Genomic DNA, 10,247 nt, shown 5'->3' with positions numbered 1-10,247 from the left:
CCCATACAAATGTGCCCCTAACATAGGAAGTGGCATTTGTTGTGAATGACCTGGGTGTTTTGAAGGCTTTCGCGAATTCTTCGAACCGCGATCGCCTGCTTATCACACGATGAGCCGTGGAGCTGGTGATCCGCTCACAGCGTTCTTCGTGCCACCTGAGACAAAAAATAAAAAAACACGCACCGCCGTCTCACGTAAGCATTCAAAATAAACCTCTGTCTAAAAAACAAAAAAAAACAGACCTTTGTGTTGTTGCTTGGCCGCGTGTAGCCAAAGAGGTCTCAACAACTTCCTCCACATTGTTGATAACAAATTTTCGGTAGAAGTTTCTCTCCGCTTCTGTCAACGCAGACAAAATTTCCTTCCTCTTCACTCGGAGGGGTGCTGCACTCGTCACCTCCATGGTGCTGTAGGTCTTTCCTTCTTCGCAAAAGATACTTCGGGGCAGCCCCGTATCTTCTGCATCGACAACTTCGTCGACTAGGTCGCGAAGTACGCCGCTGCATTCCGATTGTACTGCACTGGTGCCGCTTTTGCACTGCAAGATGTGCGTGAGGACGCATTTTACCTCCGGGAATTTTCGGAGCACAGTTGCCGGACACAGTGGCTCAAGCAGAGGGGTCGGAAGAGGCTGAGCTACACAAAAGATTTAGGACGTTTTTATTTTTTTTTAATTCACGCTCTCGTGGTCGTCATATATGCGAACAGCTTACGGATGAAAAGATCTTTGACAGATTTTTTGGTATCCAAAGTTGGACGTGATGATGGCATACCCCAGGCGCACAGTTTAGCTGTGCCCGATTCATGTTTGTGTTGGTTTATGTACATGGCCACGGCTGCAGCGTGCTTACACCATCCGCAGCACCCAGCCTTGCAGCTGCAGCTGGCTTGGATGATGCGTCTTGGTTCAGCCTACAGCTGAAAGGTAACGCGTACTATAAATATATGCCCTCGCGGCTTATTGAATACGCAAGGTTTCGTTTGCGCCGCGCATCTTCCGATGACATGGGAGGGTGCCGTGTCACTATAAATCACTTCTCTAACTCGGAAAACGTGTTGACCGCGGTACAACTTTTTACCGCGAGCCAGGCTTTTTGATTTAAAATATTTCTCTAAGTTTTCTGCGGTCCGAAATCCGCAAAAGAGCACCTGCTGATCTTGTACGCTCATGTCTGCGCCAGTCGCGCCGGTTCGCCGCTGTCGTCTGCTTCAGAAAAACTTACCGCGTACCTACCAGATGGCGCCACCAGTTCCAAAACACTGTGCCACCATTTCTTCTTCTTCTTCTTAGGTGATTCGGGTGAAAAAGGAAAAGGAAGTGCACTGGGGATATTATTGAGCCCAACGGGGGGCTCACCTGCATACAACCCAGTGCGGTGGGGAGGGGGAGGAGGGGGATATAAAGATAAGAGAGGAGAAAGGGGGTGATATAGGGATAGGTAGTTTCAGCGCACGAGGCGTGAGATGTTTGAGTGGCGCCCCCTGGATCTGACGTCAGCTTAGGGACCCGCTCCGCTGTCGTCTGCTACATTCGCCCCGCTGCTACACCCGCGCCGCAGTCGTCCGGTTCTGACTGGAAGCAGTGCCTTTGCTAGAAATCGCCCGCTTTGATGCTTTGGTGCATTAAAAAGCGTGTTTTCAATCAGATTCTGACGGCTCTGAATAATTTCAAGCTTTGTCCCGCACAATTTTACAACATACGAGGAGAGAGAGAACGACTTTCAGAGAGCATCGCTCAGACAATCGTGTGTAGCTCGCCCTCGTCCTATCTAGCGTATTTGCGAGTTTCAGCGCTCAGAGCTCCTCGATAAGTATCCGTAGGCTTCCCTTAACTATTTCTGAGATGCTCTTACGAAGACTCAGCAGTCTAATGCTACGCATCAATCAGCGGGTCGCACAGCAGGAAATAAAACGGGTGTTTTCTCTTTCTTTCGTTGTTGTTAGATGAACTTTTTTTTTTTTTTCTGTGCCCAACGCATTCATTTTTCTGCACCGTCCTAAACGTCCTAGGTGGTTTGGGGATGTTTGCGAGGCTCACAATGTTCGTGTGAATATTCAATGCAATAAGATATGTGCTACGGCGCAGATAACGTTGTCCACAGTACTCGAAGGCGGCTTTTGTGCACCTAATTTCTATCGAACCATCGATATCGTAACGAACTCAATCTCAACACGAAAAGTTATGACATGATTATGGTGGTGAAAACTTGATATACTTGCTAACTAACGCAATAAATAGTATACATGCCAATTTTCAGTATAACACAATTCGAAACCAATGAATATGTCCAGACAGCTCTTTATTGTTTTCCAACCCCTTCAGTCGCAAAGAACAAATCCTGGCCTACTCGGGATGACGTTCGGTGAATTGAAGAATGAATCTAACTCTCTCGTCTTGGACTGAGGAGCCTGCCCACTAACCAGCTCAATTTTACTGTTAAAGTTTTCTCCTCCTCCTGGTCCTCCCCTCTTGAGTGCAGTTTTACTATAACGCTGAACTGAATATTGGGGTGATATGGCTGCGGCAAATGTACCGAAATATCCCTCCAAATCTGAACAAACATAGTCTTACTGTATGTTTGCCTTACAGGTTACTCGTTTTGCTCAATAAGCCTGCATACTGGTTAGAAGCCTGGTATAAAACCAGCACGCGCCTATACACACAGGAGGTTATTTGGAAATCAACCTACATTATTTGTGCCCCATAGTGCATGTCGGCACACTTTCATGCCGTGACAACGTAAAGTGACTTGATACAATAGTTTCGAGTGTTAGGCAAGGTTGCCAAATCTGTTTTACCTTACATACGATTAGCTGGAATCGTAATGCCTTCTGCCAAAGCCGACAGCCCCAAAGGCCTGGAATTTGTTTTGGTCTTCCATTTTCGCTGTTGTCGATTGTCAGCCTCCGGCTGTTACCTTTGTTCGAAAGACTGCTGAACACAGAGGCTGACGCCTAGCTCCGACTCTTCGCGCTCCGCACAGGACCAGCTTCGCAGAAATGCATGGGCGACGCCGGCAATGTTTTTTTCCGGAGCGGTATCAAAAACTATACTTAAAATCACGCCTTAAGCTAGTTTACGCTATTTTAAGTCTTTTGTTACGAAAAAAACGTTGCGCATTCGCGAGATCTGCTGCGGACAAGCACAAAATCTCAACCGCGCGCAAAGAAACAGCATAGAGAGCGAGCCCGAGTGAAGCAGACGACAAATGAGAGAATCCCTAAGCCGACGTCACGGAGGCGCGCTCCGCAGCGCCGCCCGTGGTCGCGCTCACCGCCAATAGAGCACGTACGCTGACATGTCGCGTGATAAGCCTGATACGATGATGATGCCAAAAAAGAATAAACCAGTATATCATGGGAACGGACAGGAGCACTGCCAACACTGTGTCTGGCGCTCTCCTCAAACGTTGCGCGTGCTGAAGAAGCTCCCACGGGTGCATTATCGGGCACGCTGTCGTGAAGTGGCGGCAATGGGTTGTTCGTCCCCACTGCGTGAACCGCTTTGAATCCCAGGGTTTGGAAGTATCTGCCTGCTGCCCAATCTGACAGGGGCTGAAGCAGACAAAATTTCCGAAGATTCGGCATGCATCAAACTCAGAACGGCACATTTCTTTACGATAATTTTCACTACAGGAAGGAGAAGTGTGAACGCCATATACCGCTGTGCACCAGTCCTCCGACGACGGTGATGGGCATGATAAGTGGACTGGTTCGGGCTCGTTGATTGCGGAATTGTAAATGCATGAAAATAGGACGGTTGTATCTTGTATGACTCGTGTAGCTTCAGTCCTAACGTGCTATAACAGTATTACGAATATTCACGAACACACGATATACCTAACCATGTGGTGGCAAAACGTTTAAAGAGCAAAGGAAAGGGGTAGAAGGGCGTGGTTAGCCTCCTAAGTCCAGGAGGCCTCTTGTCCAGGCTGCCTCCAGTCTGCGCCGCACCTGCAGGGCGACCTGGCGCTCCGGTGCGGAGCTGGTCAGCTCGGACTCCCACTGCTCAGGGGAAGGGGAGTGGTGTGGATGTGGGAGTTGGGGGCAGGAGAAGACGAGGTGGTAGGTGTTGAGGGGCATGTGACAATGTGGGCAGTCGGGTGGAAAGAGAGAAGGCGAAATGTGGGATAGAATGATGTGGTTAAAGTATGTTTCGGTCTGTCGTCGGCGGAGGATGTAGGCCTGTTGGGCGTTGAGGGAAGGGTGTGGGGGGGTGGGGGGGGGGGGGGGTATCGCCGTCGGGAGTTAGTGTAGTGGCATAAAAAATTGCATTCAAGATTGAAGCCCGTAGGCAAACATACCTTTGGATATTCTTACGTCTTCCCGTAACCCCCCTTTTTACGCACAGGCGCTTCAGAGTAAATTGATTTTGCCAAATGTGATAAATTGTTTGCGCGAATGCTGTTACCTATGAACTCAATACCACTGAGCGTCACACACTGCTTACTGCCCAATACAACTTGTGTAATTTATTATCGAAAAAAACCTGATATGTTCCCATGTGTGCCCTTCCTGAATAACTTATTGGTTCAATGCCGGCTTCTTCTCACAAATATGTCACTCACGATGGTACTTATGGTCATAACATGGACCGTATGTTAAAAAAAAGTTCTCTGAAAGCGTACGTCGACAGCGTCTGTGCGTTGTATCCTATTCTGCTGACCGTACGTCCATTTTTATATTCAGACGGCACGGAACACAAAACCCTTTATTTCTTGGATTTTAAGTCGTTGCCGAGAACACAAAGGTGCCGGACACATGTGCACTTAGTCTCTTACTCCCCAAATTTCGTAAAAGATCCCAACAGCGGCGTCTTCAGGACACGCGTGTCGTATAAATTCTTATGAATAAAAATTCCGTTCTGCCTCGCTGCATTTTTTCTTTATGTAGCCTTCATTTCACAACGTATCAGCTTGTCTTATTTTTTGCTCTGTACATATGCTTCGTCTCGTATGCTCCTCCAAAGTTCCATGACCGAAGAGTTTATTTCGACCTCCGCAATTTTATCTTCAATGCGCTGCAGCTGCGTCGGGGTGAAGCATGTCTTCCAATCACCAACCTTAGCTTGCCTTACAAGACAGTACTTACTGTTCTCAGGTAGCCCTTCTCCCTTCACAGACGAGTCGCTGGATTCAATAACATCTCCAAGTCCGGCGTTCGAGTGCTGAGTGCGAAATACAAGCACAGATCTCATACTTCCGGCGGAGCATCTCTCCAGCAGCTTCTGCAACATTCCCTCGTCCTGCTCGAGCTCCGTAGCGTAGCTCTCGCCCAAGAAACGGGCCAACCTCAGAACCGTGCCACGGGTGTCCGCCATGAGTTCCTCGTAGGTGACAAAGAACACGTTGGGCTCGTTTCGCAAGGCGTAGCCTGAAACCACGTGGTCGAAATAGTTGTGACCGGCACAGTCCCCTTCAAGGAACGCTTCAAAGAACTCGTCGAAGGTGCCGTCTTGGAAGCGGTACTTGTTGAGACTGGTGGCCATGCGGAAGAACGAGACACACACATCCCAGGGGTTACGGGCAACGTAGACATACTTAGCCTCTTCGCTCACCGTCACAGTTTGCGGCGGCTGGTGGGTGGAGAAAATCCGCAAGGGCAGGCTTGGCTTCCAGCCCTTGAAGTCGACAATACCTAGATAGCGCATTTCATCCAAGAAGTTTTGGTAAGTGGTGATAGGTTCTCCTCTTTTTAAGATTAGCTGCGTGATATACAGAACCCAGTGCGTGCCGCTCTTCGGGAACGTCATCTGTACGAGATCCCCTTCTCGCGGATGAAACCTTAAGGATTCCCTGAAAAGTTCTGGCTCGCAGTGCGGACCCGCTGGAACACCGTCGATGATCTGGCTGAAAGGCTTCTTCCTCAACATATCAATGGCCTTTCCGGACATTTCGAAGCGGTCTGCAGGTTCGTTGGCAGCGGGCTATCTCAAGACCCAATGTTTGCGGCAGCAAGTAATCAAGCACAATCTGCTCTTGAAGTATTTCAGATGAACTGACGTCTGCGTGACGGCCTTCCTTCGTAATATGACGCGACTTAGGATAGCAGGCCTGTTGGAGGAAAAAATGCAACGTTGATCGTTGACCCACTCTGAAGCAATTTATTTTAACAATGCAGCTTTACTGCGCTCAAAAATCTCTTTCAAGCCTAACCATCTAAAGCAAATAAAATTTACAGATTTAGCTGCTGGGTTTTGTAGCCAATCATTGCCGCTGAAAAAATTTTGTGACGCTTTTAAACTAGCATTTGGCTATCCTTCTATTTAACTGTGCTTAAAGTGCAGCATTTTGGGGACTAATTAATATTAAACAGACTATGAGTCCTGTGAAACCATAGATATACACTTCAATTACACCATGTCTTAAGATACCTTGTCTTTGTTTACATGGACGTTATGAACAGCCCATTAGTTAGGCTAGACTACACTGGGAATGCACACACCCGAAAAGTTGTGAAGAATTGCATCCGCTTTCTCAAATCCTTTGCCGAAGAGACAATTTTGCTTTGAAAAGCAGCACAAAAAAGACATATATTGTGTTTTGCTCGATGATGATTGCGGATGCTTCAATAGAAAGCCTGAAACTTTGTAGATAATGCTGATCCGTGAAAATATTACAAGGCAGAGCTTTGCATTGCCACTTAGCATATGAGCTAGTTAATAACTAGAATATTTCACGGCAACTTGTATCGAATAACTATACTTGTCGAGAAACGACTGTAGTCATGAGACCTTCGAATTATAAAGCAGCAAAAAGTTCTCAAAAAAACTTTCTCTGCCACTCAATGCCGAAATTGAATCCCCAGGTAATAAATCTTTCATTACATTCAATGCTTCAGGCGACAACCGAGCAAGCCCCTCAGCTGCCACCGCAACGCACCCAGTGGGTTCTACTGGTACTCTTTCCATATACAATCCAAGTTCTACACCCAGATAAGAGAAAGAGACCAAGAAAAGCGAGATGAAGTAAAGACACCTACCGTCCACCATAAGAGTGCGAGAAAAAAATCCGCGAAGGGGCCCGTGCCACAAAGTGATTCCCAATTGACGAACAGCTCAGAGAAACACCACACGCCGCAGTACGCAGCGATTTGACGGGTCGGGCGCTCTTAACACCAGAGTCCAGCTTGGCAACCGAGTCACGTGTGCTTTGTATTTACACCATACATAAAAAGCAAATGAACAGTGGGCTGGGAGGACGCTTGTATCGAGCGTAAACATGCTGCGTGCCGATAGTGTCGATACGGCCTGCAGATACTAGTTGCCTGAAACCAGAGTGAACGGGCACAAAAACAACATTGAGCGTTGCTTCCTGAGAACAGCGGCATAAGACTGGAGGTGAGCCAACCCAAAAAATCCTACGCTTCTTGGTTTGACGAAACGGATGTCCCGAAATGCAAGTCTCTGGCGTCAGAAAACTCCACATCGCTTTTGTCAAATACACCATTTTTGCAAGAAAAAATTCAAGCGTCTTTGCAAAAACGTTTACGCTTACTAGCGCTTAATCCGACCCGCTAACCTCACTACCTGCAGTTGAACATCTATTCCTCAGATAGGGAACAGAGGCTCCCTCCAGCGCTTTCTCCAGAGTATAGCGGGAGTTTTCAAAAGGAACCTGTAGGTGGTACTACGTCATCGCAGGAATACTTGAGCTGCCCATTAACGGAATGTTGCTCCCACACCTGAAGGAACAAAACCACAAACCAAATGACAACGTGTACTTGAGGGTGAGTGAAATATGAGGGAAACGGCCGCCCTCCTGAATCACCTCGAAGCCAGTTTTAAACATATTGAATTTCGCCTGACAACGTAAGAAGGGGCGTGAAGAGGCTATATTCAGAATTTTCAACGCAACTATTACCATAACTTTTGCTACAAAAATTTATTGAAAATGGAAATTCTGTCGTTTCATCCTGCTTTTTAATGGACGATGCCGAAAATGGCGACACACGCACAAGGTCAAATTTTATTTAACGGCAGAGCCTATCATATAACCAATTCGAATTGTCCGCAAGCAAGCTGACTGTACATGTTTAAAGCAAAACGAGGATAATTGGCAGGAGAGCAATAGACCATGCACAACGCGGGTCTTTCTTGAGGAGGAGGCTGAGGCTGCGACACACTGCCGTCTCTTCATTACGGCATTGAAAATTATTGGGGGGCTATGTACTCCTACTACATGATAAAAAGAATCATACGCGCCGAACAGCATATTGGAGTCTGAAATATAAGTTGAAAAAATCCATTTCATGTTCCTTTATTCCAACATTTCCTGCTGATAAAAGCATGGGGCGTGTCGCGTTCGGTTATCGGGTAAACGTACTCCGAAAAGAGATTTGCGAAATTTGCACTTGATAACAATAAGCACTAAGCGGCCGGGCTATCGGGTGGGGCTTCCTTGATTCTAGCTCACAAGTACCCGCGCAGCCATCATTAATGTCAGCCTAATGTGTTCTTCGCAGGAAAAGAGCTCCGTCACCAACCTAAAACCTTTTTCTCTAGAGTTGCTGAAATTTATATTGTGGCCTCGTTTTCCTTCTCTGGATATTTCAACGAGTTTTCTGCCTGCCTTGCTTTCCTCGCCTGATTGCATCCTGATACACCCGGTAACGGTTTAGGCATTACGTGCCCGGTTCTTTCTGTTAACTTCAGCTAAACTGTCATTTCTTCTCTCTTTAGTTTTGTTTGTTCCACACGAATATATTGTCATCCTGTTCTTCTAATCGTGTAATCGTCGCAGGAAACTTTGAATTTCAACTAAATATCTAGCCCAATACTTTCTCTACCGCATGGATTTAGGTGGAAATCTTTTTTGCTTTGTTTCGTTGATTTTTCTGGAACAAATCGCGTTTTTTTTTTGTTTTAGAACATCATGGTACACAACAACACGAGCAGCTTCCATCCAAGCCGGCAATTCTTTCGAAGCGTAAGAGTGACTATTGCAATAACCTTTACAACTGCCTAGTGGATACATAGGGATTAGAAATCTGCAATTTAAAAATTTCCCAATAAGCAAACTCACTCCTGAGCACTGCGCGTTATGTCAAAATAAAAAAAAAATTCTCCAGATCCATGTCTTTCAGGTTTTCCCGCATTTCTTCCATTCGGGGAAGGAGGCCACCCACAACTATTCCTGTGGTTCGGTAAATCCTGCAGTGCGTGACTTTCTCCTCAGGTCGACCAGGGAACGCATGAAATCCTATCATTATATGGTTTTGCACAATCACCAAAAGACAATTAAACATCATCTACCGCGTAAAACCTTCGGAAGGATTGAGCACATCACCTGGAGATAAATAGGAATGTCTTTTATAACCCGTATTAATTATGACACCTCTCCAGGGCCTTTGCGTATTAAGCCGAGTGCTATTGAAGTGAAAGACGAAGGCGCTAATTTAGCTCAATTATTGCATGGCTGTCTCACGAATCCCCGTCCTAGCGGTCTCCAATTGCTAATTCAGAGCAGTGGAAGGTGGCGATGCTCAGAGCCTCCGACAAGTTCGGGCCTTGACCAGAACACTGCAGGTCGCTGGAAAACCAGATCTTGCCCCCCCCCCCCCCCTCCCCTGCGATCAAAGACACACTATTCCTAAGCCCGGTTAAAGAAAAATAAAAGTTGCCTGCATTCATGTTACGTGGGAGCGGGGAGACGCGGACATGGGCGATTACGCTGGTCGCCAAGCAATGGCATAGCGGTGGTCAACAATCAGGGCACACCATCGCCTCCTGCTGTATCCGCACCAGAGACTCAGTGGTTGGGGAAGAGGCAGCCGTTGCTCTAGCCATGGTTGCCTCCACAAAAATCAAGACAATCATCAGCGACTCAAAATCAGCGATTCTAAATTTCGCACGAGGACACGTATCAAGGGAGGCGACCGCAATCCTATTTTCTGGTCTCCACCTCGAAACCCTGGCAGGCAAGGTGAACTTTATTTGGACCCCCGCCCACTCCTGCCTTGCACGGATCCGCACGAAGCCGCTCGAGGATTTACCCACTGAGCGGGCGGCTATTGTCATAGAGTGACAGTACAGGCCATTATTGTTTAAACCAGGCCCGCTTACCTGCTGCTAATCCATACATCAGTAAGTGGCATTCGGTGGCCTGACGACTCCTACAGACCCACTCGTATCCCAACCCACTTGCGTATATATATTGCTGCACAAGGCACTATTCCCTCGAGTGTCATAGATGTTCTGAACGAGCGGATCTGGCGCACATGTTATGGTAATGTCCACAGGCGATCAC

The 10,247-nt window shown here is 47.2% G+C and overlaps 1 protein-coding gene across 1 annotated transcript; it reads right to left on the bottom strand.

Annotated features, from left to right (window-relative positions):
- Positions 1–102: 102 nt before the first annotated feature.
- On the bottom strand, positions 103–5,650 carry LOC144146697 (sulfotransferase 2B1-like). Its single transcript, XM_077678628.1, has 2 exons — positions 5,200–5,650; positions 103–155 (listed from the first exon to the last, which is right to left on the bottom strand). Exons 1-2 carry the CDS (start codon positions 5,648–5,650, stop codon positions 103–105), a joined length of 504 nt encoding a protein of 167 aa, XP_077534754.1.
- Between the last annotated feature and the right edge of the window lie 4,597 nt (positions 5,651–10,247).

Source organism: Haemaphysalis longicornis, unplaced genomic scaffold (genome assembly GCF_048455015.1).
Source record: "Haemaphysalis longicornis isolate Haplotype H1 unplaced genomic scaffold, Haemaphysalis longicornis Haplotype H1 scaffold_7, whole genome shotgun sequence".
NCBI classification, from domain to species: domain Eukaryota; kingdom Metazoa; phylum Arthropoda; class Arachnida; order Ixodida; family Ixodidae; genus Haemaphysalis; species Haemaphysalis longicornis.
The sequence above is the reverse complement of the archived record's forward strand: the minus strand, read 5'-3'. Positions and strand labels throughout refer to the sequence as shown.

Excerpts from the sequence above, each read along its gene's own strand:
- LOC144146697 (XM_077678628.1), bottom strand. The coding sequence starts at position 5,650 with ATGCGCTATCTAGGTATTGTCGACTTCAAGGGCTGGAAGCCAAGCCTG. Across the intron at positions 156-5,199 it reads GGAGAGATGCTCCGCCGGAA|GTGGCACGAAGAACGCTGTG; the intron begins GTATGAGATCTG and ends TTTTTGTCTCAG.